Source organism: Apis mellifera, linkage group LG1 (assembly GCF_003254395.2).
Source record: "Apis mellifera strain DH4 linkage group LG1, Amel_HAv3.1, whole genome shotgun sequence".
NCBI lineage: Eukaryota > Metazoa > Arthropoda > Insecta > Hymenoptera > Apidae > Apis > Apis mellifera.
The window spans coordinates 6,797,293-6,820,838 of NC_037638.1; the positions used below are offsets into that span (position 1 = coordinate 6,797,293).

At 34.5% G+C, this 23,546-nt stretch overlaps 1 protein-coding gene across 2 annotated transcripts in view; it reads right to left on the bottom strand.

Moving 5' to 3' along the window:
* Nucleotides 1-23,546, bottom strand: part of LOC725775 — a 45,760-nt gene that overhangs the window by 9,197 nt on the left and 13,017 nt on the right. Inside the window, exon 1 of one of the 2 annotated variants that reach the window (XM_006564976.3) lies at nucleotides 2,554-2,683. The exons of the other annotated variant lie outside the window; for it this stretch is intronic. Coding sequence (XP_006565039.1) covers nucleotides 2,554-2,584 — 31 coding nt within the window. The 5' untranslated portion in view covers nucleotides 2,585-2,683. Of the gene's footprint in view, nucleotides 1-2,553; nucleotides 2,684-23,546 lie in introns of those variants that run through there. 2 annotated transcript variants of the gene reach the window in all.

Sequence of the window (23,546 nt, forward strand, 5' to 3'; positions counted from 1 at the left end):
GCATCCCCCACGTTTCAAAGCGGGATAAATTTAACGAAAGGAAATAATGATTAATTGATAACGGACGACTATCTGTAAAGCAAAAGGGAGACTACGTGTCGAGACTACCATTCGACCGTGGACGACGTTCAAACGAGATCGTCGCGACGAGACGATATCAAAGAAAGACGTAACTCTTGAACGGGAGCGGAAATGAGATGTGGAAAAAAAGAGAAGGAAGTGGAAGAGAGAGAGAAAGAGAGAGAAGGAGAGTGTAAGCCGATGAAGGAGAGATGAAGAAGAGTATTGTAACATAGAGAGTTTGCAGCCACTGTCGGATAAAAATATTCACGCTCGAAAATAGAAACACGGACACGAGTACGATCCACCCAACACCCGCAATTGCTGGACCGTACTTGGCCTTAGTCGATCGGGTTTCACGAATTGTACACCATCCATTTGTCGAGGTTAGGTGCAACAATGTTCGTCGAATTGTGGAGTCGGAGCCAAACATGGAACGTGAAATTTGAATACAGCGAGTATAAAACGGTCGAAGGAAATAAAAAGAGTTTCGAAAGAAACGAAATAAAATAAGAAAAAGAAAAAAAGGTACGATAAAAATTTTCATAATTTTTAAACGTGCACGTTACTGTGTTACGATATTGTTCGCGTACATAAAATTGGATAAATAAAGCGCGATTAAAGTAAAAAAAAATTTGTGAGAGTTCGATGAAGCAATTTTTATGGTGACAAATTTTGGGAGAGGAAAATAATTAAATTTCGTTTAATTTTTACACGAATGATAAAATTTTAACAAGTATCGTGTTTTCTAGTGTAATTAATAGAATCGATTAAAATGTAAAGCACAAATTTATTATTTGGTGAATTAAACATTCTAAATTTCGTGACCCTATTCTAGATTTTATTTTTTTACATGAAAGAATATTTCTGTATCGAAAATAATTGTGACAATGATCCTTCTAATCTAAAACAAAAATAAATTCATTTACGTCAGCAATAAATCTTGTACCAAATATAAATTGTATATTTATGTCATCTTATATCACCTCTCCGTTATAAATAATACTTCCCGTTCTTTTCAGGCGAACAATTTATTTAAATTCGTTTTATAAATTCAATAACATTAAAAAAGAGGAAAGAAGTAAATTGAAACATCGTCTCTAATTCACCTCCTTATAAACATTCTTACTCATATAATGAAAAATTGCAACGACTCTAACGGAAGAAATCGGAGAATTTTCATCTTAAGATAAAAGAATTCGAAGCTAGCAATTCGTACGCTACGGCACGTGCAACAAAAGTTCTAATAACCCCGGACACGTGTCATTTAAAATTAAACGGTGCAGCGTCGCGCGAGTTAGATTAATCGAAGCGAAAGTCCCGCCTCGGCTTATCCACCCACATCGCCGACAACATAAAACATAACCTAATACGATATACGAAAATTCGATTCCAATCAATTTTATACAAGATATCGATACCTTCTTCGACCAAATCTTTTTCCAAAAGTGTACAGAAATTATTTCTTTAAAATTCTCATCCGCGTAATGTAACAATTATTGAAACAGATTCGACCGTTAACATCCTATATATATATATATATATATTCTAGGTTGGAAGGCTCGAGCGTAAAACGATAGTCTCGAGTCTCGCCGCTAAAACGCGGTCCAAAAACGGGAGCAATATAGCTTACCGACCGGGTGTATACGTGTGATGGTGTATTAATAACGGCGTGTGCGAGGGAGGTGGCCCGATTCATTGAAGACCAGTTATAGAATGATGCAGGCGGCCGCGTAACTACAATTTATTTTTTGGCTATTTTTAGCGGTTGGCGTAGCGCCACTATTTTCGGTTCTCTCAAATTTCTCACTCCATATTTGGGATTATGGATGACGGGGCCGAGCACCGCGGTGTATCTTTACGACTACGCCCGTTGAGACACTTTCGTGCTCTCTGCCTCCCGCCTCCCCGTAACTATCCATTTAATGCCCAACTAAAACCAGCCGCGCCGGCAACAATTTTTCCCTCCTTCAAAATCGCTTCCAAACATTCCAACACCCGTAGAATCACAATCGGTAATCGCGGAATCGTTGTTACCGTTGATCGGGGGAACCGCTCAATTTTATCTTCAAAAGATTATCGATCAATCCAAGTGCGAAAATGGAAACGTGATATTATTATTATTATTCTTTAAAGGAGAATAGCATTGGAAGGGATAATTTCGACGATATACAAGGAGGGAGAAGAATCCACGGGGGAGGCGTGTGGTACGGGCAACAAGTGGACAAGACGCTCGGGCGCACACGCGGCCGAGCATGCGTTTGGACTGTAATTGGCATGGGCGCAAGTAGGTTAAAAACGGTAAGTCAGCTGCAATGCTGAGGAATATGTCAAGGCGACGCGATGTCGAAGGGAGGTGTGATGATTTCTCGATCCCGATCTCGAATAGAAAAAAATTCCAATCCTTTTCGAGAAGGAATAAAAGTGAATGAAATAAAAATCAAAAAGAATAACCTTTTTTTTTCACCACAGAGCACCGCTTCTTATTATTACCTGTGACGGGAAACTTGCTTTCCGGCAACATGAAGGATCGTTCTTCCCTCCCGTAAATCCTGATCGACAACAAGATCGACGAGGAACATTCGCTCGAACAATTTTCCTTCTTCTCTCCCTGATTCGATGATTTCACTGTTACGAATTTAATCCAAACACGATCGCCATCCACGATCCATTATCCCCACAGTCGAGGACGCTCGCGAAAACCGTCGGTGCGATGAACCCGGGTGCGCGATCACGCGATCGCGCTCGGACACTTGTTGTCACGTTTGTCCACCGAGTCGAGTGTCGACTCGGGGAGGTTGGAAAAGCGGGGAAAGCGAGCCGATCGGGCGGATGGGTGCGAGAGAATGGAGACGAAGGTGGTCGAAGGAAGGAAGGTAAGTGAGAAGGCGGATAGAGGGCACGTGTCTTTCTGGGATGGGTGGTTATCCGCCACGAGAGCATCGAAGGAGAGAGAGAGAGGGAAGATACGGAGTGGAGGAAGGGAGAGAGGGAGAGAACGGAGCAGTCCGTTTTGAGGCAGTTTTGGCACTGTTACCAGCACGGCCGGCCAAGCACCAACCCCGAGCAGCGCCTCCACCTCCGCCCGAGAGGGGAGAGGGGGAGCGAGATGAGCAGCAGAGGTCCTCCCCTCCCCTCCCCGCTCCTGGGGGGAAGAAGAGAGAGGAGGCGGGGGCGTATATTCTCGATTTGGGCGGATGGAAATCTGAGATTGCTCCATATCGGGCTGTGCGCCGTGACCACGGAGGTGCTCTGTAATAGCAGACGTCTCTCAAACCTTCTCTTTCCCCCTTCGATCTTCCTTTCATCGCGTGCCTCGCTCTCTCTCTCTCTCCTTCTCCCATGTCTTTCGCTGTTCATCCTTGCCTCGTCGCGCGCTCGAGTCGTTTAGTTTCGTTCGAATTATAATACGATCGATTTATCGAAATGAATTAATTATTTCTACGCGTTTTAGAGAATCTACTTACTTTTGCGATGAGATTTTTTTTTTTTTTTTTTTTAGTTTAGCTATTAGTGGAGAACGGAAAGGGTTAATATTATTACGGTACAAATTCGTGTAAAATCCACTCTCTCGTCCTCTATTTCGATCCCAATCGTAAAATACTTGGTCTCCCTTCTTTTTTCTTGCATGGGTGTGGTCCAAATCCGATATTTTGGCACCGGTCACCCTTTCCCTTCTTTTTTTCTCTCTCTCCACTTCCTCTTCGCCCGCGATTTATAACGCATATATATATATATATATATATATATATATATCTCGTTTCTTTCGAACTTTTCTCCTCCCCAACCACTTCTTTCTCTCTCTTTCTTTTCAATTCGCGAACACGAGCGATGCAAAACACGAGGGTATATTTAACCCCGTGAACCAGCGGGGAGGAATCGAGCCGCGTGCAACCGGTTCCTTCCTCTTTTTCAATCTCCTCCTCCCGTTCCCCTACTTTTCCCTCCTCTTTCGTGACCCCTTGCGACTCGCAAGGTGCGCGACGAGTCGAAACCATTTGCCCGCCAATGATTAACGCGCTTGATTGAAACGGATCGATTAGCCCACGGATGAATAATTGCACTTGCTCGTTTGAAGGTGCATTAACGTGCATTAACCTTTCGAGAGGAAGGAATGGCCCACACGTATGGCCGCGCTTCGGCATTGAAAACGGTGCGAAACGTAGGAACGTGGAATCTGGAATTTGTTGAATCGTTTCGAAATTTATCCAAATTTGAAAACGAAATCTTGATTAAAAAAAAAAAAAAAGGAAAGAAATGTCGTTCTTCAAGTTTGGTTTTTGTAGATATCGTAAAAAAGATTAGATGTGTCGATGAATAATTTTTAAAAATTCGCATTGATCGAGCGTCATTTTTTCCAAGTTGTGGTAATATTTAAAAATGAGCGATAAAAAAGATTACGTAGGATGATAATTAGGGAAATATTGGAAGGAGGGAGGGAGAAATGTCGTTCTTCAACTTCAAGTTTGGTTTTTGTAGATATAAAAACGATCGAGACTCCATCGAGGCTCGATAATTTTTGAAAATAATTTTTAAAAATTCACATTGATCGAGCATCGTTTTTTCCAAGTTGTGATAATATTTTAAAATGAGCGATAAAAAAGATTACGTAGGGTGATAATTAAGAAAATATTGGAAGGAGGGAGAAAGAAATTTCTGAAAATAATTTCAAAATTTCAAAAATTCACATTGATCGAGCATCGTTTTTTTGAAGTTGTGATAATATTTAAAAATGATAAAAGAGATTACGTAGGGTGATAATTAGGAAAATATTGGAGGAAGGGAGAAATATCGTTCTTTAACTTCAAGTTTAGTTTTTATAGATATCGTAAAAAAATTCATGTCAACGAAAAAAACAATCCAGGTTCCATCAAGGCTCGATTAATTTCTGAAGATAATTTTTAAAAATTATTTTAATTTTTAAAAACATTGATCGAGCGTCGTTTTTTCCAAGTTGTGGTAATATTTAAAAATGAGCGATAAAAGAGATTACGTGATAATTAGAGAAAGATTGGAGGGAGGAAATTTCTGAGAATAATTTCAAAATTTCAAAAATTGACATTGATCGAGCATCGTTTAATAATATTTAAAAATGAGCTATAAAAAAGATTACGTGATAATTAGGAAAAGATTGAAAGGAAGGAAGAAGAAATTTCTGAAAATAATTTCAAAAATTCATATTGATCGAGCGTTTTTTCGAAGTTGTGGTAATATTTAAAAATGAGCGATAAAAGAGATTACGTGATAATTAGGGAAAGATTGGAGGGAAGAAGGAAGAAATTTCTGAAAATAATTTCAAAATTTCAAAAATTCACATTGATCGAACGTTTTTTCGAAGTTGTAAAAATAATTTTAAAATTTCGAAAATTCACATTGATCGAGCATCGTTTAATAATATTTAAAAATGAGTGATAAAAGAGATTATGTAATAATTAGAAAAAGATTGGAAGAAAGAAAGAAGAAATTTCTGAAAATAATTTCAAAATTTCGAAAATTCACATTGATCGAGCGTTTTTTCGAAGTTGTGGCTCATTTAAAAATGAGCGATAAAAGAGATTACGTGATAATTAGGAAAAGATTGAAGAGAGGATAGAAGAGTAGTCGTAGTATTTGCTCGAATTCCTGGCTTAAAAAGAAGTTAATCCAGAAATAGCGGAGGAACATTGTAACAGTTTGTTGGCTTGAGCAGAAAATTACGTGGTTACAGCCGTGGTAGTGTTAGTGTGCAACAACCGGATAAATGAGAGCAAAAAATCGGCCATCTTGAGTGGTGCCAACGAAGAACACCGACGAACGTTAAATCGTCCGAGGAGCACACAGGTTTTCCCTATGTGGGGTCGGGCTGTTTACGAAAACGGACGAGAATCGAAAATAGTAGCTCCCAAAACTTGAATTATATCTGGAAACCTTATACCATTACCGCCTATAAAACTGCTGAAATAACGCAAGATTTAATATTATAGCGGGGAAACATTTGCTAACAAGTTTGTCCACTGCCGTTTTAAAATATTTGTTTGCCTCTCTGTATCGGGTGATTTGATATGTCGTACGAAATAAATCGGGAATATTCTTGGAAATGAAAGTATGTCCGTGAAAATTGAAAAAACTTATAAATTTTTTTTGATTTTTCTTCCATTGGAAATTTGATTAATATCGAGGTGGAACGGAATATTTCCAAATTTTTATTTCGAAAGAATTATAATAAGTGAAATTATCAATAAATAAAATTGAACGTATCGTTTCGAATAAGTAAATTTCCTAAGGTAGAAATAAATTCGATTATGCAATAATAGAAACGATTTTAGAATCCAAGTGGAGACCAGCCCTGGTCTGCAATAACAAGATAAGCTAACAATAGATATCCACGAATCGAGACATTTTTAAACAACTCGTAAGCCAAGAACGATTCCAGATAAATAACGGTTAAACGATTCTTAGTTAGTGGCGAAGGAAAGCTTCTCTTTCTCTAAAATAATACATAAGCTAACAATAGGTATCGGAGGAATTGTATTATTGGAAATCTTCGAACAAAAGAAAGATTGATTTTATGTTTAAATACAAAATTTATACGATCATAAAATTTATTTTGTATTCAAAAAACGATAATTAGTAAAAAGAAAGTTTTGAAAAAAAAAAAAAAACATCGACTCATTTGGCCAAATTAATTAATTCGAATTTTTATGTAAAAAAAAAAAAATTAAATTCAACATAAATATGCAATATAAGAAAATCAAAGAGAAGCGTATATTTAATTTACATTTACAAATTCCTTAAGTGATCAACGAACCGTGTTACATTAGCGCCCTCTTTCATTCGTTATTTCAGCTCACAAGGGAACAACTACACCACGGCCATATCACGACTATATCTCTGCCTGCTCGCACGTATGCAACGACTAATGCCCGCGTGTTTAACTATGCCTTTACCACCAATGTCGCAAGAAACGCTGTTGCAGCACAATGAGACGTCTTTAAGCTGGATAGCGACCAGCTCCAATTATCCGTTTAACTGGTTGATATGTAGCACGGACAGGGGTTACGTATGCACCGGTAACGAGTTGTACGTGGAGTTTTGAAGAAAATAGAAATATATTACGGTAGAAGGGACAGAGGAAACATGTAATGTAAATCTTGGAGTTAATGTTCCTGAAACTTGGTCTGGAAGGTGGAAGGATAGCTGTGATCGAATTAAGGAGAAATGCTATTTGCAAAGAAAATATATATGTATGGAAAATTGTACGTACAAAATGATCCAATTAAGTGTGAAAATAGCGAGGAATTTCAAGTGGAATTTGTATCTGAATACTTGATACTTTTACGTCTAGTTGAAGTTTTGCGTTTAATTAAATTTAAGTTAATTTTTTTCTTAAAAATTTCATCGAAAAAAATATTATTTCATCTTGTGTTATATATTCGTGTGTTGCTACTATCTTACAATCTTAATTAATGGTACAAGAATTTTCCTTGCTCGTCTTATCTATCTAAGGAATTACTCGCCGTAAACGAAGATGGAAGAAAAAGTAGGAACAGAAACGCGCCACGCGTTTGCAATTTTTCGCGCGAATTCCATGATGATTAACAGCTGCACCTAAAAATCCAATACGACAACATTTACCACGCAAATGCAAACACAAATGGTTACTTAATATATTTTTCGTGAATAAATGAGATCGATTATTAATCTTAATCGTTAATTGTTTTGTAATATCATTAAGTCAGAGGAACATATAAAAATAATATAAAATAAAAAATTGGAATTAACCGAGAAATAATCGATTTCAAAGTTCAACGATTTTGATCTCTTTCAAAGATGATGAAACATCAACTTATTATATCATAAAATTATAGAACAATAATTTTAAAAATCTATATATTTATATAGTTATGATGTAATATTAACATTTATAAGACAGATGACATTTATTTACCATGCATTGGCAGCATTATAGACGTTCGAAAACGTCATAAAATATGTTGCATTATGTGTCCAATCATGTACAAGAGAACTTACTTATATGAATATATTACCATATATTTAAGGCCAACGTTTATGTCGGGTCCACATTGACTAGAAATATTCCCTAATGAAAGCAACCTTTCATCCACATTGAACAACTCACAAGCGGTTATATCACGAACACATTCAGTAGAAATATTTGCAATCTGCATATAGCAAAAAAATTTTATATTCCACTTCAACATTTCTGCTACAATATAAAAACCACAAGCTAGTTAACGATTCTTAAATGCACTGGTAAGTTGATGAGAAGGCAGATTCACTGAAATATTATTTATCAGAAACTGATTAGGTTGAATGGAATGTCTACTTTCAGCAGTAGATCAAAAACTAATAAATTTTACGATTTATCTGTAACGTGCATGCTTGCTCGATTGCATAAATACAAACACATCCTCACCGTTTCTTGAAATTTATTATCGAACTAATTTTTATATTTTTTAATATCTCGTCAAAGAATATTCGACTTCTTATTTACTTTTTCTTATTCTTTTTCACTCTCGTTTAAGAGTAAATGCGATAACGCAATTCTCAGAATTATATCAGAATTACTTTTCTAATTAATAAAACAATATCTTCATTTTTGTACTTGATCAGAGAATAAATATTCTCAATTTGTTTTGGTTTGGTTATTAGTTTCCATTTTATCATCAAATTTAGGTTATGTTGCGCACAAATTAACAAATTTGCACTATTTAGAACTCTTGAAAATATCGTATGTTGTTAGTTAGTTAGATTCATAAGCTATCTTAAACTGTAGATTTCTCACTAATAACAATTGTAATTTTTCACACTAACAATAATAATAGTTACAATATCGATTCGTTTATACGCGCAAAAATTATTACAAAGAAATGAACTCTCGATTCTTTTTCGTTTCCACAATCCTCGTTAAATAAAATAAAGCTCCAATTTCGTATTGTCTAACGGTTATTTGCTCATAGCAGATCCTTATAACGAAAAAATGTAACAATAATTAATATTCGCCTGCGAAAGCGCATATTCCACGGTCGAACTCTCTATTTCTCGACATAACGCGCTATCTAGCGGGTTAATGAGCCTTGAAACCTTCGCGAGATCTCGGCTTTCCCACACCGTGCCACCGGACGTCGCGCAATCTCTTCTCTTCTCAGTCACGTCCGTCCATCCGCGACGTCCATCTGTTAATGCATGCGATTTATTACGCGTTCTGCTATCAAGCGTTCATCAACTGACGTCGCGTACGATCGTTTAGGGAGGAAATTCTGTCTGCTACGTTACGTGGATTATCCACTATGATAGTTGATTGGATAAGTATTGGGAATTGAAAGTTTCATTTTTGAAATTATTTTAAAATTACGTATAATATAGCACTTATTGCGCATTAATATTTTGATTGTATTGTAAATAATTTTAATAAATTATTCTATTAAATTCTCGTAATAATTATATTTATTCCCATTGCTTTACACGATTAAAATTAGAATTATGGATGTAAAATAATTTTAATCAATATGAGGTAACCTAAAAATATTTTGTCATTGCTTTTTTTATGAAAAAAAAAAATAATTTAAAAAATTAACGATGATGGTATATTTAATAAAAATAATGATACATTTCAACATAGTCATGTATACATCGCTTAGAAGACAACAAATTTATAGCACGAATTTACTTTTAACGAGAAGATTTTGTAATTGCAATTAACGACGGATGTTAACAGTCACGGCAGGTTTGCCAAATGATTCGAATACCTACAAACATTTTCTAGTTGTGTCATACGGCTAATAGCTTGGAATATATTTTGTGTCTGTTATATCGATTGCACGAGCAATAAAAAAAACATCTACGTACGTAGCTTTTCTTACATTATCTAGATTACATTATCTATTATCTAGATAATATTACCGGAATAAAATTGGATCACGGGTATTCTGTTTATAATTTGCATATATCTCAAAGATATTTTTATTATGCTTTTTGAACTCGATGTTCAAAAACAGCAACCACCTACTGTCTTCGAATAGAAAGCGTAGGTGAGTATAATCAGAGCAATACGCTGTTGATATTCAAATGTGAATCAACTGTGAGAAATCACGAGTGGATGAAATTATCCTTAATACGTACGCATGAATTATGATAAGAAAAAAAGAAAGAGTTAATGATTCTCGTTATCGATATTCAATTCTGCGGAAAATTGATAAACGAGATATCGATCGAAAGTAAAACGATATCATCGAAAATAAATGAGACGAATAGATAGAATATTCTAAATATCCGGGGAGATCGTTAAATAAATCCGATTGTCGCACGTACACGCGTAACACAATGGTTTCCTCTTTCCGCTCGAACGCGCATTAAAAAGCGTAATCGCACGTTAAAATGGCAGCTTGTCAACCGTGTTGTATGCTCATGGTCTGTCGCCATGGCCGGCATAATGTCGTTCCATGAGCGTAGCAGATAAAACCTGGTGGCACAGGACGAGGAGTGGAAAGTAGTTGTTGACATATCGCTGCCAGGTATTGGGACACGTCGTGCAAGTAGGCGGGGTGGCATAACCTATGCGGGATATAATATACGCCTCCACAATATTGAACAAATTTATACGCGGCTAAGATGTCTACGCATCATCTTTTCTCTGTTGAGAGCAGTTTTGATAAAGGAATGTAAGGAAATGTAATTCTACTTCTAATTCTGTAGAGTAGAAGTACTCTATTAGTAAAGTAGAATGAAGTACGAGTTTAAAATGTTTGAAGATGAGTTTAAAAGTTGAGTTTAAAATGTGAAATTACAATTAAAGTTTAATATCTTTTAGATATAAAAAAAGAGAACTTAAATTATTTTAAAAGTATAGAAGTAAAGCTAAGTCATTCAAAATTTTAAAATATTAAAGTTGAAATATAAGAATAAGTTTAAAGATGGATTTCATGGTTAGAATTATATATTCTATGAAAGATGACTTAAGACTAAGAATTAAGACTGCAGAATCTGAGTTAATTCATCCCAAGATTTATATTAAAATTGAAATATTCTAAGGAGATAGAATTGAAGATAGATTCATAATAAAAAGACTAGAATTAGACTTTAAAACATAAAAATGATATCATTATAAAATGTAGATTGAATTAAATAATTCCAAAGCTTACAATATCAGAGATAAATTATCCTAAGAGTATAGGATTAGAGATAAGAACTTTATTATAAAAAAGAAGTAATTTTATTATAAAAAAGCTATCATAAGATAAAGCTATTCCAGAATTATGCTATCATAAGATTTATAAGGTAAAAGCTGACTCATCCCAAGGCTTGATTAATTGAATTATCTTAAGAGCAAAATCTTAAAAGATAAAAGAATTAATAAATAAAAAACTAAAACTAGATTATTTTAATGTTCACAAAATCAAAACTAAGTCATTTCAAATCTTATGGAATCACAGCTAAACTATCTTAAAACCTATAAGACTAAGATCATAGAACTAAAAACTTACAAGAATTAAATTACCAAAATCTATAAGATCAGAACTATGAATTATTTCAAGAATTATCAGAATTAAAACATCCAAAAATCTGCAGTTAAAATATCTTAAGATTGAAAGATCTTAAAAATTAGATTATCCTTTCTAAAACCAGGATATCTTAAAAAATTAAGCTTAGATCATCAAAAGATTTGAAGATTCAAATTGGATTCTAATCATATTCCTGAATGTTTATACAATCTTTATGAAATTCTTCCAGCTTATTTAGATTTCTTCATATTTGGTATGAATTATTCCTGGTTCTTTAGTTCCATTTTTCCAATTCCTTAATTTTTTGATGTAATGTAATAATTCAGATATATACATTTTCATGATTACTCGTTCAAAATTTATTGCCCACATAAATTCCTCATATATGAATTATCTAAATTATTCCATGTAATGTAACTCATTATCATAAGTTATGTTAATTTGACAATTGCTTGCGATGCAAAGTTTAACTGGTATTTTTCTTACGATCTTTTTTTAATGATTCACGTTTTAGTCATACTTGTTAATCCTCATTAACTTTATCTATTATCATATTTACGTAATTTATTTCTCGAAATTCAAACTTATTTCGATACAGCTCTTCTACCGCGTCGAAACTCATTAAAACTCGTTAGAACAAGTGATCATAATTATTAAACGATAATCGGCAGAGAATAAATATACAAAATTATATTTTCTGATATAGTTACTATAGCTTCAATGTATTAATTATCCAATAACGTGACGAGAGATACGTGCGTTTGAACCGGTTCACCGATGAAAAGAGTGTACGAGTCAAACTCGAAGGACATATCCTCGATAATATAAACACAGACTGGCATACGTCGAAAACTTGTTTATGCACTTCGAGACTCTATAGTGGACCGATTTTGCCTTGATGTTGCTCTGATCTCGAGTAAATCCAAATTCGTATTGGTACGGAATGTAAATCTGATAATGCAAAACTCTGGCTGCTTGACGCTCTCCAATCCTTTTTAAGTGTGTTAAGTTTTACATACGATTCAAGAGAATCTTAATATTCTATGTAATAAAAATTTTGTATATTTCTTCAAAGATTGTTTAATGTATATATATATATATATATATATATATATATATATAAGTAATCAAATTGACACAAGTGATTTTAAGGTTAAGTATTCCAAATATACATTTTACCCAATACTGATGTAACCAATAAAATTTTTTATCTTTGTATTTTGCTTTCTTGTTCTAAATAGATGATAATAAATTGTTTCTAATAAATAATTAAAAATTGAATATCTTGATGACAAATTTGCATGCACGAGATGCGAAACATGTATTTCTTGCAAGAATTTTTTCTACGATCGACGTAATGAAACAAAGATTATTAGATATATCATCGTTGGTTATATATGGTATTAATCGCTTATGAAATGTTTGCTTTCAATTCTATTGAATAAATAAAATTATTCCGAAGAATTCCACCGTCAATTTTCTCTCACTCGTGTAGTAAAGCAGAAGGAGTTATAATTTCCATAAAGCAGATACATATCGTATTTTCCCTTGGTCGAAGCAAGCATCATTATGGAACATAAAAATTTAATAACATGCATCTAGTTGTACACGGCATGTTGTTGATTTACCGCCGAGAGGAATATTTCTTCGTTTCGACACAGGAAACAGACGTCGATTTCCATCAAAACAGAATATAGCTTTCACTTTAGGAAGTGTATGCTCCATGTTTCTGTTGTAACGATATATAACAGATCGTTATATTCCTTCGTCCATTTTATTATCGTATTACATCGATAACAGTTATATATTGGATTTTTTGGATTGATGTAATATTAAAAATATTTCTGCTGGTATCTCGAAAATTAAACATGGACAGAATAAAATCGAATTATTTGGATTTTTTAATTTTATTCTTTCAAATTAATATTATCATCTATTATTACAATTATTATACTTACATCTTGTCAAAACAATGAAATATCGTACAAATATGAGCGAAGAGTCGTCAATTTATCGCATAAATTCGAATGGAAATGGACGAAACGAGGCAATCACGTTGATCGAAGGTGTTTCTAAATCCGCCTTTGCTAAGCCTAAAGAAAAGAAAACAAGTATTTCCTGTATTCCATCGATGGGCCACCTTACGGTTAGGCCAATTGGATCGCCCACACATCTAGAAATCTGTGAAAGGAATATATTGAGTTGCCAATACCGTTAAATTGTTCTGGCTTTTCCCTTTGAGAAATTATTCAAGGTATACCACTTTTAATTTGGCAGTGACGCAATTCATCCTAAACCTCGTGTCATCGATGTGGGCGATTTTCTATCGAAACTAGTAAAATTAATTCCAAGTTCATTCAGTTTGGCAACAACGATGAGATTGTATCGCAATAACTTGATAAAAAAAAAAAATTCATTTTAGTAAACGATTAATCTTAAATATACCGATTAAAATATTATCATTCTAACCTAAAATATTCGTTTCCCTCAATTATCCTCAACATTCACGAAACATCAATTCTCGCATTTTTCGTAACTTACTTACATTCACAACACAACTTATACACATTCACAACTTTATCCAGCATTTAAAATGAATCATTGTATTAACATCCATAACAAAAAAGTATTCAATTCTTCTAAAGTATTTTTATTCGATCGGTTCGTTATCAACCGCCGTTATTCACGCATGCGCGCGCGCCTGCGCACAAATTATTACCGCAACGTCGCTTTAGGCGTTCGAAGAAACGGCCCTTCGAGCGATCTTTTTCGCATAAAACAGGACGATAGGTAACAATCTCCCTGGAAGAAGCCGGGCAAAAAAGAGACAGATCGAATAGGGGACACTTCGTGTATAATACCAGTCGGTGTCACTTGCACAAACCACTTCTCTGGAACTTTGATTGGACGATTCGAAAGAAAGAGAGATACGACGTTTGTAAAACTTTTCCCCCGGGCTGGTATGCCCGAATGTAAATGTCAATAGGCGGACAGGCGCGCTTAAAACGTTGGAGAGGTGGAGGGAGACGGGAGAGGAAAGAAAGAGAGAGAAAGAGAAAGAGAGAAAGACTATTATTTCACCGTTGCAATCCGTCTCTGGATGCATGGGCAATCGGTGGATACAGGTTAAACCCGCCGATCGCGATTGGCAGCTCTCTCGATGTGGAAATTCTCCCACCCCTTGTCTCGATGCCCACCTTCGATCCTGTGTCCCTCTCGAACGCGGCCCCCCTCCCCCATTCTAAGGAGGCCTCGTGATCGCGATCGAGCTTACCCTTCCTCCACGCTCGATCGCCATACCCGCTAATTCGAGAAAATATGGCTGATCGAATTGATCGAGAAACGTAGCTTAATGGCTTGTTCGTGTGACTGACACTTGTATTTATTTTTTTTAGCAAGGAAAAAAAGGTTAATACGTTTTACGAATACTAAGCAGAGTATTGTTATGATAAATTATGAATATTATATGAATCGGTTTTAAGATATATTGTTAAAGTCTGTAATTCTATTATCTCTAATCTGGATAAGTTTAAAAAAGATATTACATTGAATTCAAAGTTAATAAAAATTATCTATTATTTCTTTTGAAATTGAAAGATCGTCTCGTTGTGAAACAAATAAATGTCAAATTATATTCGTAAATTAAATTTGTATCTCATCACGAAATACGTCAAGTTAACACGATACACGAAATATATATATATATAACGATAGCGATGTAACTGTGATAAAATTTAAAATATCCACCGAATCGAAAGATGAAGCAATTTATATTTACGACCACTTCGATATAACTATATATAACTTCATCTTTTCTAATTTCATTTTGTAACTTAAGATTTCCAAAATCTCATTATCATAAAATTATGTTGATATATTGAATTATGGGGATACGAAGCAACATAAATTGGAACAAAATAGAAAGGAATATCTTTCTAACATTTGCAATTAAGATATCCGTAACAGATGCGGAAAAATGAGATACCGTACCTGATCTCTTCTTCCCCCCTCCCCCCCCCTCTCCTTCTCTATTTGTTCCATCCACAACCAGTTTTATATCGAGGAATTCGTTTAAATTCTATATCTTTAGAGGATATATATCTTTCATCTAGGAGATTATTCTCGATGATTCTCGTAAAAAAAAAAAAAAAAAAAAAAAAAAAAGTCAAACGCGCAAAATATCGAACATTTTATAACGAAGCTCGCGCTAGATTTTATATTTAGGAAGGCACCATGTAACTCTAGAACTACTGAATTAGGTTAGAACGAAAATACTGGCACCCACGCACGCCACTCTCGCGTCTCTCGGCATTATGCGTCTGTTTATCGGTAAAATTCGAGTAATTTGTGGATGTGGTTGCACAATCTGTCTGTCGAGCCAAACGGTTCACGCATTATTATGCGACCGGCAGAAACGTAGAATTTTAGTGGAAATTTTCGTGATTAGGTAATAGGAATAAGTTTTTTGGGGCAGAAACGTTCGCATCTTTTTCTTTTTTTTTAGATCTGTAAGATACGCGTGTTTTTTTGGAATCGCGTAACAATCTGAGTATCTTAAAATATATAGAAGCGAAAAGTCGAAAATGGTATTTGAAATGAAGGATTAAATGTCTATGATTCTTGTGAAATTGGAAACTTGGAGAGAATAAATATACGAACCTCTGATTAAAATTCTTATTTAATTTTGATCATAAGATCTCTCGATTAGATATAATTTTTTCACAAATATTAAAATATTCTCCCGTTCTTCTATAAAACAACAAAAATTTCACTGGAATCATTATCCTTTTTATCTTTATAATAAAAAAATTTTTGATCGATCCACCAATATCAAAAATAACTGAATTACTTTTATATGTTTATATGGAAGAAACGAAAATTCTTTAACTTGCTCGAATAAAATCTCCTATAAGAGTCCCATATTAACAGGACGATTGGAGCGACACCTTGCGCTCTTTGAAAGCTCGACGCATGCGCGCACCGCCATAAAAGGCGTTCACAAAAAGCATCGAGAGAAACCAGGATGTAGTTGTCGAATATAAAACTAGTTCTGCCCACGTAATTACGAATCGATCGGTTCGATTGATAACCAAATGAGAAGCAACGGGGAGGACGAGTTCTCTTAATTAAAAATGACGGTTCGAACTCTTTCGTCGAAGATAAATACGCGTACGTGCCAATAGCATCGATCACGGTATACCATGGTTCGTAAATGGCAGCGCAAGACGTACGCTCATTATTCTCCAGAGGGGAAATAAACTGTTTTACCTATGCAAACTGGAAGCCCTCCATCGTTGAAAGGAGAGGCACAATTAAACGTGGTATCGTGAATAAACTGGGACTACCGTGTCATTAATCAAAAGGTTGGACAGAAACAATTTTAAGAAGCTACTTGGCGGATGAGAGGTTAGCCTCGGCCCAGGTATTGTCAATGCCTTATCCTCCCGTGGACCACGGATTTAAATAAATTTCAATACGACTGCGTTAAACCACCTTGCAGCGCAACTTTTACTTTTAAAACGAAACTGCTTAATATTTACCAGTTTGATTGATTGTAGGCTTTTTTTGCGAATTATACCGTACTGGGGGCAGTTGCGTGGAATGATTTACCATTTTCCTTTGTTTGTACAACGTAAACGATGACGTGAATTTTTTTTTTTTCTTTCCTTTTCTTTATCTTTCTTTAAGATCCGGACGAAGAACGAGCGTATGGAAAGGGATTTTTAGTTTTGTTAAGAGATCGTGTTCTTAATGCGAAATATAATTGTTTATTCTTAGCATTGGCACTTGGTGTTTTACCTCGTGGTATAAATAATGATAGTTATAAAAGGAATATCGTGAAACTTGCGTCGAGTCTAGGATATATTCCTAGAATAATTCTGGAATATTTTAGCTGATGTTTTTAAGGTTAGGTTTTGTATCGAATTAGAATTGAACACGTAAAATGAATAACCGTATACTACTTTAAATTTATAATTAAATGAATCTATGAGCGTACGAACAAATATGCAAATACATATTTTTACATAAATGATAAATATATATGTAAGCAACGAATAATATTGTCAACTACCAAATTTGTATTTTTTTTTTTTCTTTTTTAAGGCACAAAAAAAAATGTAAAATTTTTCCACACAATTTTATCTACATCCACGATTAAACATCGAGAGATAAAATTATATATCTCGAGATAAAAATCTTTTTACACGCATCCGTGTCTTTTTTTAAAAATACCTCGTTACCATCACCAATCTTTCCTTCCAAGTATCCATCCATTATTTAACCTTGCCTTCGTGGCAAAATTTCGCTTTACTTCGCGAATCGGCCGGGCATTGACTAATGAGACGTCGTAACGAGTTCGCCCACCCGTAGTCGTTGCGTCGATCTTCGATCTTTCCCTCGCGGTTAAACAATATTCCATATTGTTCCACGTGTTGGAATTTAGAAAAGGCGATATTCAATCGCGCAATTATTGTTTTTCCTCCCATAGAAACGTGAATCAAGATGATGAAATCGCGCTTTATCTTGCGTTAATCTACTCGACTATTTTATTTCTTGGGCAACCATTACACCTGCTCGAGGTATATTTTATATACTACTCGGTAACCGAGGTCTTTTTCCTCGACGAATGATGGATCACCCTTTCTTGTATAACGCGAGATAGAAGAGTCTTCGACTCTTTCGACTCATCGACTCGATGACGAAACGAAAGGTATTGTACGAATTAGATATATTATATATTATCTCAATTTCCAAATGATGGAGAAATTTTTATTATAAAAAGAAATATTGACAATTCTAATCCTATTTAAAAAAATGAACCTCTTTCCTTCTCTGGATAAAATAATCGAAATTCTTATCGTCGAAAGGAACGAAAAAAAAATACCAGGAATCTTCCGTCCTGAAGAGAATCGATCGATTCGGCCCACGCCTCGAATACCTGCTACCATAGAATCTACGCTCCCAAGATTCCAACCTCTCCCAAAAAAGGGCGTTTTATCTCCAACGGAACGATTTGCATACCCACGTTCATCGAACTTTCTCATTCTCGGAACGTTCATTAATCACGTAGCGCGTTTGGTAAACCATCCTCCACAAAGGAGCGAAAATATTAAATTGACCAGAAAAGGGATTTCGCAATAGCGCCGGCTCTTTGTCGCGCGCCCCAGCGCGCTTTGACACGGACGTACATCTTAATTAATCACGAGATTGTACCGGCAGATAGCGCTCGTGTACAATCGACAGAGGGAGAACGATCGATTACTTTTCGGGAATTCGAAAAGTTCGAAGCGAGAGAAAGTTACATGGGAACGGTCTGTTATTAGAGGAAAACGTGTATAGGGAAGATTAACTTGGCTCGTGGACTCTCAATTTGTGGTAAATGATTTTTTTCGAAGGTTTCTATGCATATGGATATTCAAGGTTGTAAGAAATGTTGAGGTTACGTAACGTACGGTGTATTCGCGATGAAGAACGAACGTGTCATCTAAGTGTTGCGAAGTAAATAGTGACAATAGTGGTGGGAATTCTTATTATGAATAAAAATTCATTGAACTTATGCAGAATAAATGTCAAGTGTATTCTTTATTCCTCCCACGAATAATTTATGTGTACCGTTTTTCATGTTGATCGATTGGTTTATTTATTTTCTCTTTGAGAGATATAATTTAAAAAAAAAATAAGAAAAAGATACATATAAATGATAAAATCACAAGGGAATAGGAAATAATAGGAATTGGCGAATGGATTTTCACGAAATTATTCACCGTAAGTGAGGTAAAGGAATAGATAGATAAGTGTTTTAGGTTAGGATGCAAGATGAATATTCTCGTACGTAATAAAATAAAAACTAAGAAATATAGTTCTTGAGAAGAGTCGTTATTTTAACATTGGAAGTCGTTTATCTTTAAAATTACTGCAATTATTTTATAAATATCATAATTTTAAAACGCAATTAAATAAATTATCATCTAAACTTATTCATCTAAAACTGGTATTTTCTTACCTAAGAATTACATAAATATTTGAGTTATATCGCGTTTTTATTATAAATTTAAAAAGATGTAGGTAGTCGTTTACATAATAATTTTAACGACGTTAGCACAAATGTTAAATGTGATAATAATTTTTAAGTATGAAATTATAATCGAACAAAAAAAAATCATTATGCATTAATATACATGTTCCATAAACATATATTATCATTATCTGACTGTTTCAGAAAACAATAATGGAAAATAAGATTCCCAAGGTTTGTTATCTCCAATATTTATCCATATTTTTTCGAACGAGAAAGATCTAAAAAAAGGATGGCTAAATATCGCTCTGAAATGCATGCAATTGGTGTTAAGCTGCATCCTCATCCAAGCAATAAATTCAACTGTCAAACACCGACCTACAAAGCAATATAATCAGAGATTTGTAATGAAAGAACATTTGCAAAAAATCTTTTTCTGATCGATCCTTAAATCTTTATATTAGATCAATTTTTCTTAAAATTATATTAATTTCTTCCTAAATATTCATTCGAAATTTTATCAAACTTTCTTACATTATAATACTAAAATATAGAAATATTAGAATTTCTTGGTATAAAAATACAACAACAATACTATAATTTATCTATTTCTGAAATACCAAACGATTCGAAAAACAATGAAATCTTTCTAAATTCTCTTTACTGTTTCAATGAGAATGCAGCTTAAACTTCTAGTTTTATCAGAATACCAATAGTTCGCCATATTGGCTCTCGAACACGAGCGACTCGAATTTAAAGAAATTTATAAAAGTCTCTTAAGAAACATATAATAACTTTAAAATATAAACGTCTTAAATTTAAAGGAAAAAAAAAACAATTTTTCTCATTGTTGTTACCTCGGTGAGAACTCGAGGCTCAAGAGATATCTGTTTTTGGCGGAAGAACGATAGGCATAGCTCGCCGGTGTGTGCCTATCTCTAGAATACCGACCGATTCGAAGTGCCGTTGAACCCCTCGATATCTTTCATCGAACGATCTTCCGGGTACCTTTCATACCCTAGCCTCTCGCGTTATTAAATAAACCCAGCCGGTTTGTAAATCACCAGGTGTCATCTGAAACCGCGGCGCTTTCGTGGAAGTCACGCGTGGGAGTGAACAGTTCCCGAGTCAATAAATGATTATTAATCGCCGCGCGGATACAAAGAGAAAGAAAGAGGAGGGGGGAGGGGGAGGTCTTTGACGAGAGAGAGGGGGGAGAAGATAAAAAAAAAAACGCTGTAACAACATTATATACCGTGGGTGAAAAAACGTGGTGGACAAGTATCTGGTTCTGCTCACTGATCGAACGAATATATCCTTGATGGACGAGAAAACGAGGAAATATTCATGAAGCGATTGTTGTAACCTGTTATTAACCAATATAATTGCCGCTCGTGAATCATGGGGAGAAACGGACCTTGGGGATGGAGGAATTAGACTGCGAATCGGAATAATCGTTTTACGATCGATGTTTCGATGTAAAATTTCAGAGGTTGAATCGAATTGCTATTACAATTAAATGGATAAGGGAACGGACGGAAATGAACGATTATTATTTTTAACGAACCGCGTTACTCGTTTCGCAGGATTAGTGATAGGATTAGAGATAAGAATGGTTTTTTTATAGAGTTGTGCGCTAGACTGTATTTCTTTTTTTTTTTTTTAATTAATAATTCAATGATATTTCGAATTCGATAATTTTTTATCTTTCGATATCTCGTATATTTCGATACGATTTTGGAATATTTTTATTATTGTAGAAGACGAAAAAAAAAAGTAATAGTTTATTATAAATTTTCCTAAAAATACTCTCATTAACAATTCTATCTATTTTGCTAATATATATTTTTCCATCCATATAGTTCAATTTTTCAAATTTTTTTAAAAATTCTTTTAAATTCGATTCACAGAAAAATCCATTTCAATCTAGAAAAATTAATTCGATAATTTTTTATTTTTCAACATCTCGTATATTTCGATACGATTTTGGAATATTTTTATTATCGTAGAAGACGAAAAAAGAAAGTCATAGTTTGTTATAAATTTTTCTAAAAATATTTTCATTAGCAATTCTATCTATTTTGCTAATATATATTCTGATTCAGATAATTCAATACGAAAAATTTTTCAAATTTTTTTAAAAGCTCTTTTAAATTCGATTCACAGAAAAATTAATTCTCTCAAGTCTCGTTCGATAATTTTTCATCTTTCGATATCTCGTATATTTCGATACGATTTTGGAATATTTTTATTATTGTAGAAAATGAAAAAAGAAAGTCATAGTTTATTATAAATTTTCCTAAAAATACTTTCATTAGAAATAAAAATAGCAATTCTATCTATTTTGCTAATATATATTTTAATCCATCCATATAGTTCAATTTTTCAAATTTTTTTAAAAATTCTTTTAAATTCGATTCACAGAAAAATCCATTTCAATCTAGAAAAATTAATTCGATAATTTTTCATTTTTCAACATCTCGTATATTTCGATACGATTTTGGAATATTTTTATTATCGTGGAAGACGAAAAAAGAAACTCATAATTTATTATAAATTTTCTTAAAAATATTTTCATTAGCAATTCTATCTATTTTGCTAATATATATTCTGACATATAATTCAATACGAAAAATTTTTCAAATTTTTTTAAAAGCTCTTTTAAATTCGATTCACAGAAAAATCCATTTCAATCTAGAAAAATTAATTCTCTCATTACTTTCCAGAATCGAAAAGGTTCATTACTAAGGATTCTCTCCTTTCGAGACATATATATATATATATATATATATATATGTACGAGTGTGCAAGAGCCTATTAAATTTTATTCCACGACGAAACACGGGGATACAAATTTCACGGACACCTCGGCCGAAAACGAAGCGAGTCAAAATCTCTTTTTGCCCGGGGAATTAATAATTACACGACACGAGGATAGGCATCATAAAGCAACAGGGAGGCAAGAAACAGGGAATAAATACGAGTTAACTCGATTCGTTGGCGGGCCATATACGGAGAAAACGAGCGAACGAATTATCGGTGGCTAACGACGCGGGATCGAGAGTTTTAAAAAGGCGGCCGTCGTCTCTCCTCCGGCTCTTCCCCATTCAAGAGGAAGCGAGCCAGACCCTGTCCGTCTGGTTCACCACCGGCTTCTTCTTCTTCTTCTTCGCCTTCATTCATCAAACATCGTATTCCACCGGCGCATCCGCCGACCCGGACATTATTCAGCAGCGTTTTTCGAAGATAATAGCTGCCTCTACAAATAAGATCGGAGTCGGAACTCGTGGAGAAAACTCGTGGCGGGTTGGAGGAGCGCGGTGGTTGCCTCGCGCATTCCTAGAAGACCGGGAAAAGAGAGAGAATCTCGTAAACATTCCTCGTTTCTTCTGCGAAGAACACTCGAACACGTGAAAAGAAGTTTGTTATGCGCCTCTTTGGGGGGGATTGTGGTGTCTCACCATCGTTGAAAAGTTGCGGAAAAATATCACCCAGAAAATAATTTTATTCGAGACATTTGCAATGGGAAATAAAAGTAGGATAAAAAATAGAAAGATTTCGATAAGAAAAGAATAAGCTTGAAGATTAGAAAAAGCGAAATGTGAAAATAATCGTATCCGATATTAATTCGAAAGTTAAGGCGGAATGTAATACTCGTCGCTCGTCGAGTAAAAAAAAAACTGAAAATTGCCAAAAACCCTGGTATAATTGCGTTGGGATAACATTGGGTTGGGTAAAAACGGTAAGAACCTGGTGAAAATCGTAAATAAGAAGAGAGGTCGGTACACGATGGATGCCGAAACGCAAAAACAAAGGAATTTATATACGCAAGATATCGCGGCTTCTTGCCACTATAATCGTAAATAGAGGTTTATGTCTTCGGGGAGATACGCATGAGCATCGGTGGTATAATCTCATCGGTGAAGCGGGATAATGAAGAGTACAGTGGGGAGTAGAATTTTATTGGA